This window comes from Carlito syrichta, unplaced genomic scaffold (assembly GCF_000164805.1).
Source record: "Carlito syrichta isolate Samal-C Ts95f unplaced genomic scaffold, Tarsius_syrichta-2.0.1 Scaffold308488, whole genome shotgun sequence".
In the NCBI taxonomy this organism is placed as follows: Eukaryota; Metazoa; Chordata; class Mammalia; order Primates; family Tarsiidae; genus Carlito; species Carlito syrichta.
This window is the reverse complement of record NW_007252584.1, coordinates 410989-432500: the sequence shown is the minus strand read 5'-3', so window position 1 is coordinate 432500 and position 21512 is coordinate 410989. Positions and strand designations below refer to the sequence as shown.

General features: G+C 36.7%; 1 protein-coding gene across 1 annotated transcript in view; it reads left to right on the top strand.

Annotated features, from left to right (window-relative positions):
• The first annotated feature begins 1717 nt into the window (after positions 1-1717).
• PPEF1 (protein phosphatase with EF-hand domain 1) overlaps positions 1718-21512 on the top strand; it is a 107689-nt gene continuing 87894 nt past the window's right edge. Inside the window, exon 1 of the mRNA XM_008065471.2 lies at positions 1718-2160. Coding sequence (XP_008063662.2) covers positions 2115-2160 — 46 coding nt within the window. The 5' untranslated portion in view covers positions 1718-2114. The remainder of the gene's footprint in view (positions 2161-21512) is intronic.

Here is a 21512-nt window from a genome sequence, read left to right as displayed (position 1 = left end):
GGTCTCCCCTGGCCGGGCTCGGTGTCTCAGCCTGTAATCCTGCGCCTTGGGAGGCAGAAGTGAGTGGACTGCCTGAGCCCGCAGGTTCAAGACCCGCCTGGGCAACTTGGCGAGACCTCATCTCTACAATAAAATCAAAAATTAGCTGGGTGTGGTAGCGCGCGCCTGTAGTTCAAGCTACTCGGAAGGCGGAGGCGGAAAGATCGCCGGAGCCCAGCAGGTCGAGGCTGTGGTGGCCGGGAGCGGCCACTGCACTCCAGTCTGGGTGACAGAGTGAGACGCCAACTCAAAAAATAAAAAATAAAAAAAAATTAAGGTCTCTCCCATCTTTAAACTTTTATGATTCTGTTCTTAAGAATCATGCCAGCCGGGCTCGGTGACTCAGCCTGTAATCCCGCGCCTTTGGGAGGCTGAGGTGAGTGGATTGCCTGAGCCCGCGGGTTCGAGACCCGCCTGGGCAGCAAGTCCTCATCTTTACAATAAATCAAAAAATCAGCTGGGCGTGGTAGCGCGTGCCTGTAATTCCGGCTACTCGGAAGGCTGAGGCCGGAAGTGCAGCAGGTCGAGGCTGCGGTGTCCGGGAGCCACTGCACTCCAGTCTGGGCGACAGAGTGAGACTCCAACTCAAAAAAAAAAAAAAAAAAAGAATCACGCCAAACTGATTTCCTTTCTTCCTTCCTCCCTCCCTCCCTTCCTTTTTACCTTCTCCTTTTCTTTTTCTTCTTTTGCTGGGATAGGCTGGAATGCTAGGGTCTAAAAATAGATATTGTAATTTTATTAAAATATTTAGTATATTTTCCCAGCATGTCTCACGGATAAATAAGGTGATAGTTATGATAGGTGAATTTACCACCTAACTGAACACATATGCTCAGAGTATGAATGTAATGGAACTGAGGGGACCCTGGAGAATTGTTTGGAATGGAATGCCACAAGGTTTATTCTGCCCTTTTACCTGACCTTGTTAACATTCTTTATTCATGATGTAGCTAAGAAAGACAAGAAAGAAATGTCTATCAAATTTGAAAATAACCCAAAGTTTAGGAGGGTTAATTAATTCAATACATAAAGAATCCAGCCCAACTGTGATCAGAAAATCTATTTATTAAGCTTATTATTTTTAAAAAAAGTTTCATAGTTCAAATATTTTGCTTATTTTAGTTTTCCCTTTCTTTAGTTGAGTTGAAATCTGGAAGTTAATGAAAACATAGATATGTCCATTGTTCGCTGACTTTGTTCCTATCACAAAATGCAAATATATTAGATCGGGCTGGTTTGGAGCATCACAAGACAAAGGAAACATCACCCCAAAAAGCAATGAGACAGTATACTTGCAGAAAAGAATTTTGTTGAAAACTCCCATCAAATGATTATGGAAGTCAGGGAGCTCATCAGAAGGCCCACTGAACACGAGGTTAGGCTTCAGAGGGACCTCGGCAATGCCAGAAGAGCTTGTTTGAAAAGGGCATCCACAGATTAGGATTCCTAAATTGAGGGAGAGTCTTGAGCCTCCTTTTTGTTAAACAAGTGACCCCCACTTATTCTGAGAAATATTATCAAAGAACACACTTTGAATTATCGCATAATTGTTTAAATATGTTTTTGTCTCAAGACCTCCAGTTTGTGTTTTTAAAAGCCCAGGTAGATTGAATTACTTGGAGGTTAAAACCAAAAGAGTTAATTATATCAGCTCCTCCACAAACCATTCCCTATATTATTTTCATTTTTAATGCTTTATTTTATTCAGCGCTTGATCTGACCTAGACATTGGGAAACTATCATTTATGTGTAGCAGACAAGCAATCTATAGCTGCTGTGGAGCTGCTGCTGTGTTTTGGAAAATAAACCAGGATTACATTATGTCTGATCACTTTCCATATTACATGATGAACAGCGATTCAGAAGAAGCATAAAATGAATCCCGCCGAGCAGCCCCTTAGCTACCATGTTGTTAACTGGCGGTTTCCTTCCCTCCCTCCTATGTCTTCCTCATTAGTGTCTATGACTGAAGAGGATCAGCTAAGAGTGGTTCCTTGCAGCTTAAAGGAAGGGATTTTTCACACTCTGTCTTGGTATCAGAAGTTGAATTCATGAACACAATTTAGACAGAAGTCATGGGATGTAGCAGTTCTTCATCGAAAGACAAAAGATCTGAGACAAGTGAGTACTGGGAACATACTTATGCTTATGAATGAAAGGGGCGATTGAGCCAGATTCACCCTTTCCCACTTTATAATTTACTCCCATGGTTCTCAAGCTGCCCTGTGTGATTTTGCACAATGCATCATCACTTGAACTGAAGGTGAAATATTGGGGAAGCACGGGAAACTACCTTTAGGAAGATGTAGCTTTGGCTTTAAGATGTACCATAAAGTATTACCTAAGACATATTTTATACTTGATTTAATTTCAGTTGAAAAGTATTAATGTAAAATCTCAATTTAAAATTCAGTGCAGGGAATAAGAAACATACTGTAATTTATATCTGTTTCTTCAATACTCTTATAAATAGCTATATCCATATCTATGTGACATTTAGTAGCATCATCAAATTTTTATTAGATTTTGTAACTCAGAGGTCACATTATTTTTTATATTTATTCAACACATGAGACTTGCCTCATGCTTTAAAAATATTCTAGGGAGAATTGGAATGCTAGATCATGTTTTCGAAAAAATATGTACTGTTTCTAAATAGGTGACATGCCTCCTTCTCTCTCCATATAACTAGAATCTTAAAATTTCCTTTGTTTATTTTGTTCTTTTTCATGGCAAATGGAATGTAGTTGAAACAAACTTGAGTGTTTAAGAGGCATAGCCTCCAACAAACAAATTAAAATTTAAAAAAATTAATTGGGACAATTATATGAGTAATTTACTCTTAAGCTCCACTTCTTTGTTATCTAGATTGTAGATAATTTTCCCAATTTATATTCTACCTCTTGGTTTTGGAAATTTATTTACGCTTAAGATGGAGAGTTTAGGATGCAGAGTATTCTATATCAATTAGTGTGGGATGTTTCCTTGAAGAGTCAAGTGTTGTTTTGCCACCCAGGTGACCTGTGTTGATGACTTAGCAAGTTAATCTCTGACAGTAGGAAGGGACATGGGAGGTGCACTAACTCTTTCAAATCTTTAAGCACGTCATGAAATAAATCTTTGAAAAGCTCCAACTGAACTAATTCCATAGAAGTAATGTATTAGCAGAGAGTAATTAATTTTTTTTTATATAGGAGTACCAACAGTTCTTTCAATTTAGCCAAATTTCTTAGGTTAAAAAAAGGCCAAGTCTAGCTTGTAAAAGCAGATTCTCTCTCTTTTTGAAATACTTTTCAACTTTTAAAGGTTACATGTAAATGGATATATTAACTTAGATTTTTTATTGCTTTTTCTTTCAAATACCTGTACTTCATTAAGGTGAAAGTCACATAACATAAAATTAATCATTGTAAAGTGAACAATTCAATAGTATTTGGCACATTCACATTGTTGTACAACCATAACCCATATCTAGTTCAAAAAAATTTCTATCACTCCAAAGTAAAACTTCTTAAGACCTCTTTATTTTGTTGTAAGAGTTCTCTATGTATTCTAGATACAAATTCCTTATCAAATATATGATTTGCAAATATTTTCTCCCATTCAGTGATTGTCTTTGCACTTTCTTGATGGTGTTCTTTGACATACAAAAGTTCTAAATGTTGGTGCAGCCCTATTTATTTATTTATTTTTGGTTGCCTATGCCTTTGGTGTTACAGGTAATTATCCATTTCAAAATACAAAAATATTTATGCTTGTGTTTCATTTTAAGAGTTTTGTAGTTTTTACTCTTACATTTAGGTCTTTTATTCATTTTGAGTTATTTTTCACATATGGTATGAGGTAGGGGTACACATTTGTTCTTTGCATGTGGATATCCACTTATCCTAGCACCATTTATTGAAAAGGCTATTCTTTTCCCCATTGAATGGTATTGTCACTATTGTCAAAAATCAATTGATCATAAATGTGAGGGTTTATTTCTGGACTCTCAATTCTATTCTGTTGATCTGTGTGTCTTTCTTATGCCAGTACCATAGTGTCTGGATTGCTATATCTTTTGTAAAAAGTTTTGAAATTAGGAAGTATGATTCTTTCAACTTTGCTCCTCTTTTTAAGATTGTTTTGTCTATTCAGGGTCTTTTACATTTCTGTATGAATTTTAGAATCAATTTGTCAATTTCTCAAAAGAAGCTAGTTGGAATGTTGATGGAGGTTGTGTTGAATCTGTAGGTCAATTTGGGGAGTATTACCTTCTTAGTAATTGAGTTATGTGATCCATGAACACAGCATAGCTTTTCATTTATTTAGGTTTTCTATAATTTCTTTCACTAATGTTTTGCAGTGTTCTTAGTATACATTTTCTACTTTTTAATTAAATTTGGCCTAAGTATTTTATTCTTTTTGATGCTATTATAAATGGATTTTTAAAAATTTCACTCTTGAATTGTTTATTGCAAGCATATAAAAGATTGATTTTTGTATATTGGTTTTTTTTTTTTTTTTAGTTGTTAAACAGTGTATTTCTGGAACGAGAATAGACACACATATCACAAGAAATGAATGATTCCATATGAAAGGAGACCCAAATCCATATCGGAAATACAGTGCAAATAGCATTATTTTATATCAGAAATTGTTATCAAGTTTTGCTTCCTTGGGTATGGGGATTGGGAGGGACAGCAGCTTGATTAGGATAATTCCTATCAGTGGATAACTAATATCTATCATGAGCTGTTAAACAACCAGGATGCCTAGAAGAGACTTTGGAATTTCTATTTTTGTCTTCTGTTTTTCTTCATTTAGTGGCGCCAAAGGGCATTTTAAAGAATAAGTTACAGGGTAAGTTATTTAAAGGTAAGTTACATAAATGGAACGATTGTTTGGTACACAAAAATAAATGAAAAATGTGAATTTCAATTTTAAAAATAATTTAAAGTTATATGTTAAACTGGGAAAAAATATTTGTAATGTAAATTATAAAGGACACCTTAGTATGCAAATCCTCCTAACAAACCAATCAGGAAGAAATAAACACTTCAATTTAGGCAAAGGACCTATAGAAGTACTTCACACTAAAAGATATAAAAGCACAAATACATGAACAAATGTCTTAATTTCACAAAGAAATACAAAGGAAAACAACAATGACATTATTTTTGCTTATTAAATTGACAAGCATAGAATATACTTTTAATAATTATTGTTGAGGAAGCAGCAAAATGTGTATCTGATAGAAGTATAAATTGATCCTGTATTCATATGTGGCAATATGTTGGCAATTTGAAAAATGTTCATGCGTTTTAACACAGCAAGTTCACTGCTTGGCATTTATTCTGTAGAAACTTTTATAGATGATCACAAAGATTTATGCATAAGGATATTAAACAAAGTGATCAAAATTTAGAAACAATAAAAAAGTTTCTCAACATAGAACTGGTTGGATAGTATACTGCAGTACAAGGAAAACTGCACAACTATTGAAAAGCACAGAATAGAAGTATATGTAATTATATGAAAAACACATTTTAGTAAATTACTTGAAAAAAGCTTATACACCTACATAATTATGATGATTTTCTTTTGGTGGTAAGTTTGCTGTAATTTTTTTTTTCTTTTTTTTTGTTTTCTTGCACTTTCTAAATTTTCTTTTTTTAGTTTTCTAGCACATTTTTTTCTCTTTTAATTTTTATTTTGAAATTGTGGGGAACAATTCAGGGTTAGGTATACAAATGTCCATTGTGCAGGTACCCTTTTGATGAGGTGTGCCCTCCCTTCCCCAGTTGAATATTGATTACTGTCATTCCCAGCAACCCACCCCCTATCCTCCTCCCTGCAGTATCCCGCTACTTTCAATCCCTTTCCTACAGTAATACAGTAGTTGTTCAAGGTTCACTTATGACTGAGAACATGCGATACTCAGCCCTTTGTTTCTGTGAGAGATCACTCAGTATTATAAACTCTAATTCCATCCACATTGCTGCGAATTTCATGATTTTGTTCTTCTTTATGGCTGCATAATATTACACTGTATATATGTACCACATTTTTTTATCCAGTCCTCTTTTGATGGGCAGCACGGTTGGTTCCATGTTCTTGCTATTGTGAACAATGCTGCAATAAACATGCATGTGCAGGTATATTTCTTATAAAGTGATTTGAGTTCTTCCGGGTATATTCCCAGTAGGGGGATTGCAGGATCATATGGAAGGTCAATTTTTGGACTTTTAGGAATTGCCACACTGATTTCCACAAAGGCTGTACTAGTTTACACTCCCACCAACAGTGTAGAAGTGTTCCCTTTTTGCCACATCCTCTCCAGCATCTGTTATTTTTTGAGTTATTGATGATGGTCATTCTGACTGGAGTTAGGTGGTAATTCAGTGTAGTTTTAAATTGCATCTCCTTGATGACTAGTGAGGCTGAACGCTTTTTCATGTTTCTGTTGGCTGCTCGTATGTCTTCTTTTGAGAAGTGTCTATTCATATCTTTAGCCCACTTTGTAATGGAGCTGTTTGTTTTTTTCTTTTCAGTACATTTGAGTTCCTTGTAGATCCTTGATGTTAGGCCTTTGTCAGACATGGAGTTGGCAAATACTTTTTCCCATTCTGTGGGCTGTCTCCCTGCTCTCTTGATAGTTTCTTTGGCTTTGCAGAAGCTTGTCAGTTTGATGAGGTCCCACTTGTCTATCTTATCTCTTATGGCTGGGCACTTCAGGTTTTGATCAGGAATCAGTTGCCAGTTCCAACTTACATAAGAATGTCTCCTGCATTTTCTAAGGTTCTTACAATTTGAGGTTTTACATTTAGGTCTGTGATCCATTTAGAGCCTATTTTTGTGTATGGGGTTAGGTAGGGGTCCTGTTTAAATCATCTGCATGTGGTCAGTCAGTTTTCCCAGCACCATTTACTTAATAGGTTCTCCTCTCCCCAGTAGTGGGTGGTGGAGGCTTTGTCGAAGATGAGTTGGTTGAGAAATTGAGGTTTTGCTTCTGGAATCTCAATTCTATTCTATTGGTGTATATGCCTGCTCTTGTACCAATACCAGGCTGTTTTGATTATTGTAGCTTTATAGGATAGTTTAAAGTCTGGGAGTGAGATACCTTCTGCTTTGATTTTTTTTTTGCTGAGGATTGTTTTGGCTATTCTTGGTCATTTATGTTTCCATATGAATTCCTGTATTGTTGTTTCCAAGTCTGAGAAGAATGTTGCTGGTAATTTTATGGGTATTGCATTAAATCTGTAGATTGTCTTAGGTAGAACGGACATCTTAACAATGTTGGTTCTTCCAATCCATGAGCATGGAATATTTTTCCACTTGTTTGTGTCATCTTTGATTTCTTTGAGCAGTGTTTTGTAGTTTTGTAAAAGTCTTTTACATCTCTGGTTAGGAAGATGCAAGGTATTTCATTGTTTTGTGGCTTTTGTAAAGGGAACGGTGCTTTGTATTTGGGTTTCTGTTTGTTTATTATTGGTGTATAGAAATGCGATTGTCTTTTGTACATTTATTTTATACCCTGAGACTTTGCCAAAGTCCTTTGCCAGGAGGTTTTTGGCAGATTCTCTTGGGTTTTCAAGGTATAAGATCATGTCATCTGCAAAGAGAGAAAACTTGACTTTCTCTTTCCTATCTGGATACCCCTGATCGCCTTCTCTTCTCTGATTGCTCACCAGGACTTCCAAAACTATGTTGAACAGGAGGGGCTAGAGTGGGCATCCTTGTCTTGTTCCAGTTTTCAGGGGAAATTGTTCCAATTTTTGTCTGTTTAGGAGTATGCTGACTGTGGGTTTCTTGTAGATGGCTTTTACTATTTTGAGGTATGTTGAGACGGAGTACTGGATTTTATCAAAAGCTTTTTCTGCATCTAATGATATAATCATGTGGTTTTTGTTTTTACATCTGCTTATGTATTTAATTATATTTATGGTCTTACACATGTTGAACCATCCTTGCATCCCAGGGATTAAGCTTACTTGGTCATGATGGATGACTTTTGAGATGTGTTGTTGAATCCGGTTTGCTAGGATCTTGCTGAGAATTTTAGCATCTATGTTCATCAAAGATACTGGCCTGTAGTTCTCTTTCTTTGTTGGGTCTTTACCTGGCTTTGGTATCAATGTGATGTTAACTTAATAAAGTGATTTTGGGAGAGTACCATCTTTCTCAATCACCTGGGATACTTTCAATAGGATTGGTATCAGTTCTTCATTGTATGTTTTGTAGAAATCTGCAGGAAAACCATCTGTTCCAGGGCTTTTTTTTTTTTTTTTTGTCGGTAGTTTTCTAGTGACATAATCAATTTGCTTGATTGTTATTGGTCTATTTAGGGTCTCAGTGTCTTCCTGTTTCAACCTAGGGAGGTTGTATGATTTCAGAAAGTCCTTCATTTCCTTTTGGTTTTCAAGTTTGTTTCCATATAATTGTACATAGTAGTCTCTGATAATCTTTTGTATTTCTTCAGGGTCAGTTGTGACTTCATCTTTTGTGTTTCTGATTGACTTTATTTGGGCTTTTTCTCCCTTTTTATTGGTCAGTCTGGCTAGGGGACCATCTCTCTTGTTTAGTCTTTCAAAGAACCAACTTTTTGTTTCCTTTGCTTTTTGTATTATCTTTTTGTCTTCAATGTGTCCCGGATTTGGGCTTTTATTTTGGTGATCTGGATTCTTCTACTGAAATTAGGGTTTTTGTGGTCTTGCATTTCTAGCTTCCTTAGGTGACTTGTTAGGCTGTTATCTTGTGATCTTTCCATTTTCTTCATGTGTGTTTGTAATAAGATTTCCCCTCTTGCTACTGTTTTCATGGCATTCCAGAGGTTTTGGTAAGATGTTTCTTCATTTTAATTTGTTTCCAGGTACCTTTAAATCTCTGTTTTGATTTCATTGTTGACTCAGGAGTTGCTTAGCATCATACTGTTTAGTGTCCATGTCTTTGTGGGTTTGGGGGGAACTTTGTTGGTGTTGATATTTATTTATTTTATTTTATTTTTTGAGTTGGAGTCTCACTCTGTTGCCCAGACTGGAGTGCAGTGGCCTCTCCTGGCCACCACAGCCTCAACCTGCTGGGCTCCGGCGATCCTTCTGCCTCAGCCTTCCAAATAGCCGGAATTACAGCCGTGCACTCCCACACCCAGCTGATTTTTAAAAATTTATTGTAGAGATGAGGTCTCACTGCCCAGGTGGGTCTCGAACCCGCGGGCTCAGGCAATCCACTCACCTCAGCCTCCCAAAGGCACGGGATTACAAGCTGAGCCACTGAGCCCAGTGATATTTATTTTTATTCCATTGTTTTCTGAGAAGGTGCATGTCAAAACTTCAGTCTTATGAAATTTGCTTACGTTTGATTTATGGCCAATGATGTGGTCAACCTTGGAGTACATTCCATGTGGTGATGAGTAGAATGTATATTCTGTGGTTATTGAGTGGAGTGTTCTGTAGGTATCATTTAGGTCCATTTGTTCAAGAGTCTCATTGAGGTTCCAAACCTTCTTGCTGGTTTTTTTGTCTTGATGATCTGTCCAGGGTTGTGAGTGGGGTATTAAAATCCCCAGCTATGATAGTGTTACAGTCAATCTCTCTTTTAAGATTCCGTACACGCTGCTTTTTGAACTTTGGTGCTCCTTTGTTGGGTGCATCTATGTTTAGGATGGATAGTTCTTGTTGATGGATTGAACATTTTATCATTATATAGTGACCTTCTTCATCTTTTTAAATTTTTGATAGCTTAAAGTGTATTTTGTCTGAGATTAAAATTGCAACTCCAGTTTTCTTTTGTGTTCCATTTGCCTGAAATTTTGCTTCCCATCCTTTTACTTTGAGTCTGTGAGTGTCCTTTCTGGTAAGATGAGACTCTTGGAGACAATATATTGTTGCCTTATAATATTTTATCCATTTTGCCATTCTATGTCTTTTCAGTGGTGCATTTAGTCCATTCACATTTAGGCTATTACTGAAATGTGAGAGTTTATCCCTGTCATAGGGTTCTTATAGAGGTGTTGTTGATCCTGTTTGTTTGTTGTGTTTCTTTTGATTTGGGGGTTGATTCATGTGTGTTTTCAATATTTTTCCTGCACTCTTGTGAAGAATGCTGTTGTTCTTTATTCCCTTCCTTTTTGTTTAATACTTTAATACTTTCTTGTAGGGCTGGTCTAGAGGCAGCATAAGTTTTTAGGGATTGAATGTCTGGGAAAGATTTTAATTCTCCCTCACTGATAAAGCTTAGTTTAGCTGGTTAGGTTATTCTTGGTTGAAGTCTTTGAGGACTTTGATGAGTGGGCTCCAAGCTCTCTTAGCCTGAAGTGTTTCTGTAGCTAAATCTGCTGCTATTCTAATTTGTCTTCTGCAGTAGGTAGTCTGACCTTTTTCTCTTTCTGCCTTTAGGATTTTTTCTTTTATACCTACTTTGTTTAAGTGAATTATTATGTGTCTTGGAGTTAGTCTTCTCATTTGTTTTCTTGCAGGAGTTCTCTGAATCTCTTGTGTTTGAATGGTCGGATCATTGATGAGATGAGGGAAGTTTTCTTGAATAATTTCATGGAATGTTTGTTCCATGGTTGTCTCTGCCTATTTTTCTGCCTCATCTTGAAGTAATTGCTCTTCTCTTGAAGGTTTTGTTCTGTCTTTTTAAGCTTCTTTTCTATAGTTTGGACAGTTTGGGTTAGTTCTATATTTTGGCCCTCAAGCTCTGAGATTCTTTCTTCTGCTTGGCTAATTCTGCTTTCCATGCTTATTAGTTTGTTATTTATTTCAATCACAGTATTCTTTACTGCTGTTATCTCCATTATCAACTCCTTCCTATTTTCCTCTTGTCTCTCCTCAGTTCTTTTTATTCTCTCTATTAGTGTTTTGATGTCTGGGTTTGTAGTATGTGAACAGTCATTCTGGGGGCTCTTCAATGTTTGCGTTCTGAAGTCTGTTTTCTCAGTGTCTGATCTCCCAGGGGTCTGTGTTTTTCTTTTGGTTATTCCTCATTTGTGTAGATTTTCCTCCTCACTTTTTCCTTCCTCCCACCTCTTCTTTAATTTTGTTGTTCATAGGTGGCAGGGTTGCTTTTACTTCTGTTTGCTTGATCTCCTATTCTTCCTTGTGTGAATCCTCTGGCTTTGTTTACTTCTGAAACTTGACAGTGGGTTGAGGGTTGTACTCTTTTTGCAGTTTTGAGATTGAATTAATGGGGAAGCTGTGATTCAAAATCTATCTGCAGATCCCAGTATCCACTGACAGGTGTATGAATACCCTGGAACCTACTTCCCGATGCCTTGCAATCTGTCCATGCAGTGGGGGAATAGTTTTACTCCCTGAAAGTAAAATGGGGTAAGAAAAAGGAAAAGAATGGAATGGGGAAGGGGAGGAAGAGGAAGGTGGAAAGTAGTGAGAAAAGTAAGAGGGAAAACAGACAAATGTACCAACTAATAAATGAAAAGAGACACAAAGACAGAAAAGAGAAAGAAAAACAAACAAACCCCTCCCAAAAAACTAAAGCATACAGACAATCATACAGACACACAAGCCAATCAACCTACTTATTGATACTATTCCCCTCACACACATGAAGTCTAAAGAAAAAAATCAGTAAATTAACAAAGACAAAGCAAGCACAAAAAACGTTATCAATAACAGTAAGATGAGAGAAAAAAGAGGGAAAATAGAAAAAAGATAAGTAAAACAAATATACAAAGAATACAAATAGAAAAAATAAAAACATGGGAACCAAGCATGCTCTTAGATCATTCCTCTAAGTCCAATGTTCTTTCAGCTCTGATCTCTAGCTCCCATTTCAGGCTGATAGAGTTCTTCACAGCTAGGATCTGATGCCCCAGACCTGCTACAGGGGGAGGTTTGATCAGATCTAAGCTCAGTCAGCTTGCTGCCTGAGAAGTCTGCCATTCATATCTAACCTGTCCCTGATCTAGCATGGGGGTGGAGTTTCTATTTCTCCCAGTTTGATTTTATTACCATAGATATCAAGTTGGAGGCAGGCAGAGCTAGGCAGAGCTGGTCATTCTGGGTGGGTCAATGCAGTCTCTGCCTGGTCTCAGTGTATATTGGTTCTTATATGCCAAAACCTTGCTGAATCCATTTATTAGCACTAATAGATTTTTAGTGGATTTCTTAGGAATTCTTATTTATAAATACATCATATGTAAATAGAGATAGTTTTACTTCTTTTCTGTGACTTTTATTTCATTTCCTTGCCTCCATTCCATTACAATGTTGAATAGAAATGTGAGTATGTCTTAGGGAAAACATTCAGTCTTTCACCAGTAAGTATGAGGTTAGCTATGACTCTTTCACATATACTCTTTATCGGGTTTAGAAAGTTCACTCCTATTCCTAATTTGTTGACTTTTTTTTCAGTTACAAAGTGATATTTAATTTTGTCAAGTGATTTTTTCTGCATGTATTGAGATGATCATGTGGGTTTTGTCCTTTATTCTATGACATGGCATATGATGTTAGTTGAATTTCAGATGTTAAATCAACTTTGCATTCCTAGGATAAGTCCCATTTGGTCATGGTGTATAATGCTTTTTATGTGTTTCTGGATTCAGTTGACTAATATTCTGTAGAGAAATTTTGCACCTGTATTTGTAAGAGATATTGGTCTATAGTTTTCTGTTTTGGTGATTTCTGTGTCAGATTTTGATATCAGGGTAGTACTGGCCTCATAGAATGAGTTGGAAATTGTTTCCTTCGCTTCCATATTTTGGAAGAATTTGTGAAGATTTGGTATTAATTCTTTTTGGTTTTTTTTTTTTTGAGTTGGAGTCCCACTCCATCACCCAGAATAGAGGGCAGTGGCATGCTTCTGGCCACCGCAGTCTCGACCCACTGGACTCCAGTGATCCTTCTGCCTCAGCCTTCCAAGGAACTACAGGCTAGATGAGGTCTTGCCAAATTGCCTGGGTGGATCTTGAACCTGCGGGCTCAGGCAATCCACTTGCCTCAGCCTCCCAAAGTGCTGGGATTACAGACTGAGCCACCGAGCCCGGCCAGTATTAATTCTTTAAATGTTTGGTAGAATTCATTATTGAAGCTATCTGGGCATGATATTTTCTTTGAGAATAGTTTTTGATTACTTGTTCTATGTTTTTACTTGTTCTAGATCGATTCAGATTTTATACTTCCTCTTGCATCATTTTTGGTAGTTCATGTTCTTCTAAGAATTTGTTCATTTCATCTGTTATCTAATTTGTTAGCATATACTTGTTCAGAGTACTTCTTTATAATTATTTTATTCTTCCATTCTCTCTTATTGAATATGTCAATCAAGGGTTATTATTATTTTCATGAAATATATCTACTGAAAGTTGACAAAATTATGTTTACTTACATTTATACTTAGAAAAATGTTTTATCCTGAACAATTTTCTCTCATTAAGAAATTTTGGAAAATATAGAACAGCAATTTGAAATAATAATACCCATTCATCATTCTACCACCCAGAGATAATGACAACATTCTGATAATTTCCTTCAAGGTTTTTTTCTTGATATAGCTTAGATTTTTGATCAACATAAATATTAGTTTTTTGGTAGCCTTGCTTTTTGAACTAAAATGTTATTATATAAACATTTCTCAAGTTGTTATAAATTCTTTGTAAATATCATTTTAGTCATTGCTAAATATTTTATTTGGTGGATAAGCCATAATATACTTAATAATTCTTCTAACATTGAACCTTTTATACTAACATAAATAACACTTTGAAGAATTTTTTGTGCAAAGCTTTTTCTTTATTTTGGATTATTCATATATTCAAGTGATTAGATGTGAAATTACTGTGTCAAGGGTTATGTATATTTTGAAAGCTCTTGATAGAAAATAATAGCTATTATTTACTGATTACTAACTGTTATTTCAAAGGTGTTCAACATAGTCTACATATAGTTGTTTAATTCTTGCAATAAACCTGAGTAAAGTGTTACTATTCCTGTTTGTATAGTTGAAGCAGCTCATGCTCAGTGAGCTAAGTATTTGTAAAGGTTATACAGCTTACAACTGCCAGAGTTGGGAACTGAACCCAAGGAGTTTCAACTACAAAGAGTTTTTTTGCTGGTAACCATTGTACCCCTTTATGCTGCCTCCTAATGTTGCTGCCTTCAGAAACTAGCTTTAATTAAATTTACTCACATAAAGTACCTTTTATTAGCATAGTGCTTTTAAAATTGGTCAGGTCCTTTCACATACATTTGCTCTTCACAGCCTTGTAAAGGGTTATTCTCAATTTGCAGACAAGAAAACTGAGACTTTGAGAGGTAAAGCAACTTGCTCAAGAGAACACAGCTAATAAGTGAGAGAGCTAAGGTTCACAATTGATTCTTGTTTCTAGTGGTCTAACTCTGGTGGAGTGTTAAGGGTTTTTTCCCCCCGCTTGATTTTTTAGCCCCACCATAGTACTCTTCCTCTGGAGTATCATGACAGTTTTGAGAAAGAGTAACCACATATAAAAGTGAGGCTATCCCCTTTTTTGTGAGCCATCACCTTCCATGTAAAGAAGTAGCCATGATTTGGTGTTAATATTGTTATTGCTGTGATTTAACTTCTTTTGTGATATGCAACAGATAAGAGAATACTAATAATAGCTATAATTTATTGAGTGCCTACTACATTAATTATCTCTCACCAAACTCTTGGAGGAAGCTTTAATTACTCTCCTTTTATAAATGAGGAAACTGAGAGCTAAAGAACTGCTCGAAGTTACACAGTAGTTGGTGGCTGAGCCTGACTGTCACCAGATCTGCCAGATTCCAAAGTTCAAGCCTCTTCTGATTGCTACCCTGACTTGGAGAACTGGAATTTATTCACACAACAGAAATTAAACATGCGATTTTATTCTCCTGAATTTCACACTTAAAATTTTATATTTGTGGGTTTTCAATTAATGATCGATTGCCTTTTTCCCCCATGGAGCACTTTGAGAACCCTTATATATTTTCTTTTATTTCTTCCCTTGAGACTACTTAGAAATGCATTTATTCAATTTCTCTAAGTGCTAAGGAACTGTCAAAAATTATCTATACATTTTTGGCTTTGAAGTTTATACTTAAGCTACAACAAATAGACACACTCTAATGGAGATTGTTCTTTTTGAAAGTACTTCTTCATTTTTATTTAAAAAATACTAAATAGCAAACCAAACATTTATTTAATTCTTGGTAGGACTCTTGGTAAAACATCTAGTGAATATAGTTGTTAAAAAATCTGACAATCAGCCGGGCTCGGTGGCTCAGCCTGTAATCCCGCGCCTTTGGGAGGCTGAGGTGAGTGGATTGCCTGAGCCCGCGGGTTCGAGACCCACCTGGGCAGCAAGACCTCATCTCTACAATAAATCAAAAAATCAGCCGGGTGTGGTAGCGCATGCCTGTAATTCCGGCTACTTGGAAGGCTGAGGCGGAAGGATCGCCGGAGCCCAGCGGGTCGAGGCCGCGGTGGCCGGGAGTGGCTACTGCACTCCAGTCTGGGCGACAGAGTGAGACTCCAACTCAAAAAAAAAAAAAAAAAAATCTGACAATCAAGCCATTTACAACTGCTTGAGAGCCCCCCCACCACTTCTAGTCCTATGTCCCCTACCCCTTCACTCCCAATTTTAAGTCCTTTACAATGGTATATATTTCAATTTGGAACCTTCATGGAAAAATAATGAATGACATTGTTTCTTTCATCTTTGGTGTTCCCTAAAGAATTTTCTCAAAGTTCACGGGGCTCCTTGTCCTTCTTCTTCTTAATGGTTCTTGGAGAGTTCTCGGCTATAATTGCCATAAGCAGTCTTTAGTAGCACTGTGGGGTATAGCAGAAATCACTGTGAGCCAGGGCTACCCTCATTTGTCTCCTCAGTGAAATGTAGACATCAGATAAGATATTCCTAAAAGTCTGCAGCCCCTAAAAAACTATCTGTATGTTCTATAGCTGCGTAGGTGGAGAGGTATTCTGCTGGCTTGCTCACTCCCCCAGCTGTTGCCCATCAGCATCTTGACATGCTTGATGTCTTTCCTCTTATTTTCTTTTCTTTTTTTCCTTTGGGTATATTTTTTTTTCTCAGTTCACTTTGTTGTGCTTTGTTTTTTCCCCCAGCTTCATATTTTTGAAAATCGCAAATCTACAGAGAAGATGCAAGACTAGTTCCATGAACACCTTTTACCTAGATTTGCCAGCTGTCAGCGCTTTATCTTTTCTCTGTCTACCCCCTCCCTTACTCTCTCTCCATTTGAAAATACGTTGTAGTTATTATGGTATTAACCTCTATGTACTTCAGCATGCATTTCCTAAAAGAGGGATATTCTCTTATATAACTGTAATACTAAATCACATTTAAGAAAAGTTAATATTGACCTAACATTTATCTAATATCTAGTCCATATTCAGAATTTCCAAGTTGTCCAAAATTGCCCTTTGTAAATGTTCTTTCCTGTGTTTTAAAATAAGCCTTCTCTGGCTCTCTTGTCCCCTTCTGCCCCCCACCCCCTGTGGTCCTCTCCTCTCTCTTCCCCTTTAAGCTTGCTAGTGAAGGGGATATTCACACCACTGTCTCCCACCTCCTTATCCTATCCCAGCCCAGGAAAAATGATCTGACAGGTTCTTAAATGAACTTGAAGACCAATGGAGCGTTTTCAGCGCTGATTTTGCTCACTTCCTGGCAGTAGTTGGCACCCTTGCACACTCCCATCTTAAAACTCATTGCCTTTGGCTTCAGTGTCAACACACTCTCTTGGTTTTCCTTGCAGGTCTCTGCACTGTTTCTATGGGCTCTACTTTCATCCAGCTTTTAAGTGCTGGGGCTCTTCTGAGTTTCTCCTCGGCCCTCTTATCACTCTAGTGCTCTCCTTGGTGACTTTATCTGCTCCATGGCTTTGACATCAGTATGTCAAGACTGCCACATCTTTATTTTCAGCCCACTTTATTTACTGTAAGCCCTGGTTTATTGGGAATAATTTTAAATAAGTGCTTTTCTTAGTAAAAGAAGACCACTTTCTTCATCTGAAATTATGATCCCTCTCAATAGAAATTCTTAGTTAATTATTCACTTTTAATATGATAATGTGTTGGCCTTGAGGTTTGTATAGGATCAGTACTACAAACACATGTATTGCCTGTGTGCAATAGGCAAAACAAAACAAAACTCCAGAAACCTTTTTATCGTTTATACCAATTAAATGTGTCTTCATCTTTTTCTTTATTTGCTGTATGATTAATCTACCTTTGCTTTAGACATTTCAAGTATTTTGAGACTCTGACAGGAATTATTTAGGTATCCATCCTAGAATCATGAACCTTTAGAAGGCAGAAAATAATACTTGAAGTATATGGAGTTCACTTCTCCATTTACATGATTTTACTAGCTTCCAGCCTTTACTAAGCATTTCACAAAGAAGCCTGCTTTATAGTTGGATCATGTTAATTTGTTAGAAAATCCTATTACAGAGAGACATATTTCAACTCAGTGTAAGAAAGGGCAATACCTCAACCACAATTGCCAGTTGTTTCCCACAATCAGAACACTTTTGTTACATGATAATGGCTTTATATTACATTAGCTTTTTTAGCAACTGCAAGAGACAAAAATTAAATGCTGATTGTATTTGACCTTGAATGAGTGAATGTTGCAATATAACTCGGATTAGTAATTGATAACAAGGGAAACATAAAACAGAATTGCAGTCAAGATATTTAATTTTTTTCTGAATGAGAATTAAAGGTCATTATTGAATTATTGAATAGAACACATTTCTTATGAGAAAATATTTTAATAATTTAAAATGATAGTAATACTTTTATATAGCAAAATCTCTTACATAAGAATATAACATTTAAAAAATTGATATCTTCATAATAATTTGTAAAGGATTATTATTATGGAGATCAGGAATATAATTTAAAAGACTTATTATTATAAAAGTTGGCAGGAAATAACGTGATAGAGATCATAGTTACTTGTAAACTATTGTTCTTTTGGTCTGAGTGTTTTATTGAGTTGGCCTGTTATTTTGGTATTGTATAGATGAAACTTCACATTTTCCTGACCTAGTGGTGTAGCCAAGGATTACAACTCTTACAGAACTTTACATAAGATGGCTTTTTGTAATTTTTGTATTATTCCATTGTCTTGTAAATAGGGCTTTAAATGGGGGCATTTATAAATCCTATTCTTAATAATTGTAGAAAGAAGGAGTTAAATAAATCACTGTTTTGCAATCACCATAGAAATAATTGATTTAAGCAAAAATCATCATTGGAGAACAGAATATATATGCAGTTTCAAAGCATGTTCCTGCAAATTGTTTATTAATTGTAAAGAGAAAGAAGCACTTCTACAGTACAGAGTTTCACAAGGACACCACTTTAGCCAACTGATTCAAGTTAATATCAACAGCAATGAGATAAATGAACATCATGTACCTTCTGATGTTGTAATGTACTGAGAAGGACACATCACTTATCCTGCCAATATATAGAACCTGAATCTAGTCATGAGGAAATAACAGGCAGATCCAAATTGAGGGATATTTTATAAACAACTGGCCTGTACTCTGAGAATGTCAGAGTCATTAAAAAGAAAGAAAGGCTGAAAAATTATTCTAGAATAAAAGAGACTGAAGAAATGATGATGATATGTGTAGAGAGAGAGAGAATGCCTATGTGATACAGTATTAACTATTGTGCTATTCCTACAACTTTTCCATACATTACAAAATATAAAAATAAAAAATCATAATCCTGTATAACCTGAGATACGTTTACCAAGTTGTAGTGGTTGCAATCTAGGCTTATGTCCTTTGGTGCTACTGACTTTTTTGCCATCCACTAACTTCATGCATTGAAGACTCTTTCCACCAAGTCTCAGCATCATCTTGGGTATCTTCACTGTACACGTGAATAACTCCAAAACACTTTGGTGTCTCGGTTTCTTGATCTCCTAAACTCCAGCAACTCCCTCCTCCACGCAACTTCAGCTGCTCACTCCCATTTACTGGCCCCCATGGTCGCCTGAATCAGCTGCACCTCTGGAATCTTCATGACTCTCATCCTGTTCTCTGATCGCTTGGTCTTCGTCAAGACCTCTGAGCCTTAGATCCTTCCCATGTGTCTCTATCTCCCAGTTCCCACCTGTCTTTACTTTCTTCCCCATCCATCATTCCCCATCTTTTATTGGCCATCACTTGAACCATTTAACAGATCATACACAGTAGTCATATTTAGGCAATTTAAAGAATAGGTGAAATGTTTAATGTTTCCAAACCAATTGCTAACAAACTTTGGCTACAATTCCTTGATGGGAAAGCCAAAGATATTAGTGACTTGACTTGCATTTCTCTACAGGGATGATTCAGATGTATTTGTTTATTTTTGAGTAGCCTTTAGAATCTGTCTTCTTTGTCCAGAACTTTCTGGTTTGTTTTTAGTTTTACACATCATGTTTTGTCCTTGAATGGTTATTTTCAGCTTTTCTATATACAATAATAGGTGGGATGCAGCTGTGGCATTAAAAAATTAGATGGATGAATTAGAGTATTTGATAACTGGAAGGGATCTTAGCGATCACATAATTGAAGGTTCTCATTGTTTAGATGAGAAACTGAAAACCAGAGAGGTTAAGTGATTTGCCTGAGGTTACACAGCTGACATGTGTGTAAAATGGAAGTCTCCTGATGACAATTTCAGGACTTATTTTCATTAACCCATGTGGATGGGATTGGTGGGTAGGAGAGTGAGTAAATGAAAAGTCATAGAAATGACCTGGGACTCTTGCCCTCCTCTAACAGGAAGGCCAGAGGTTTCTGAGAATGATAAAATTGTGAACTCTTTTGTCACTCAGAAAAGTGATAGTTTTGTTTAAAATGTCTGTCATTGTTTGAAGACTGAGCTTCATGCTTTACTCTCTTGTTTCACTCCTGTTTAAGAAAAATGCCTTTCAGGAACAAGGGCTCTGTATTGTGGCCTTGCTCTGCAGGGATGCCAGAGTTTGTGGATGAGCAAGCTATATAAGGTCTTTGCCTTGCTTGCTGCCCAAGAGGCAGGCTTTGTGACCATTCCATGTCCACTGGGCATGTGCTTGGAGTTGTTTTTCCCATGACTCCTGCTGTCACCGGGTCAGCCACACACTCTAGCAGATATAGAATATCTGTAAGCAAAAAGCATTAATAAAGACTGTGGCCCCAGGCCATAGTTCAGCCATTCCCATCATGCTTTGAACATTTGAGGTTATAGATGCTTCTTCTCCTCATTTAAAGCCTTTTACCACTGGAGGATCCTTTCTCTTTCCAGTTTATTTGAATTCATTTTAATCAGCTTCATCAGCCAAGCATGATGTCCCACACCTGTAATCCAGCACCTTGGGAAGCTGAGGCCAGAAGTTCAAGACCAGCCTGGCCAACATAGCAAGACCCCTGTCTCTACAGAAAAATAAAACAAAATTAGTGGGTCATGGGGATGCACATCTGTAGTCCTAGCTACTCAAGAGGCTAAGGTGGGAGAATCGCTTGAGCCCAGGAATTTGAGGCCACAGTGAGCTATGATCATACATACCACTGTACTCCAGTCTGGTGAGTACAGTGAGACCCTGTTTCTGAAATGAATAAATAAATATCAGGTTTATCATACTTGTGCCTCTGTGTCTTCCTGACTAGATGCCAGCCCCTTAAAGGTACTTTAAATATTCACTCATCCTGGTGATTCCTCAAGAGACCTCTACCAGCAGAATTATAAAAGCAGAGTCTTTAAATGTCTTTTCATTCAGAATATGAAACTTCTTATTTGAAGAATTGTCTATCAAATAAACTCCTCTTTAAAAAACAAAAACAACCAAACATAAAGACTCTACCAGTCAGCATGAAAAGAAATGTAAGGCACAAAGTCTTTTCTAAACAATAATTTCATTCATTCATTCAACAAATGTTTATTGAGTACCTATTATGTTTCAGGGACTGTACCAGACTTAGGGGATATAGCAGTTAACCCAACAGAGCAAAAGCCTAGCCATTATGGAGATTACATTCTAGTGGGAGGAGACAGACAATGGTAAATAAGTAAAATGTATGCTATATCAGATGATGATAAGTGCTGTGGAGAAAAAAATAAGGAAGGAGATAAATGATGTGTGGAGTAAGTGCCATGCAAATATTGGGTAGACAGGAAAGGCTTCACCCAGAAGGTGACCTCTGAGAAAAGACTGCAGGCTTGTAGGGAGTGAAGCATCTGTGTCTCAGTGTATGGCTTTTCTCACTCTAGGATCTTGGGTTCTGAGATGGCAGCCTGTTTATTCACAGTAGCTTGTGAAATTTCTAATGAAATATTATGTTTAACTAGGAAATCTTTGGAACACTAGATTGTTAGCTGGAGAGAGACAATTTAAAAAAAAGTATCTATATTTATTGAGTGCTTCCTATATGCCGGGCAATGTGCTAATAAGCCTTTAATGTTAATCAATTAATGTATTACTAATACCTATGTCAACATATTACTAATGCATTATTTTGTAT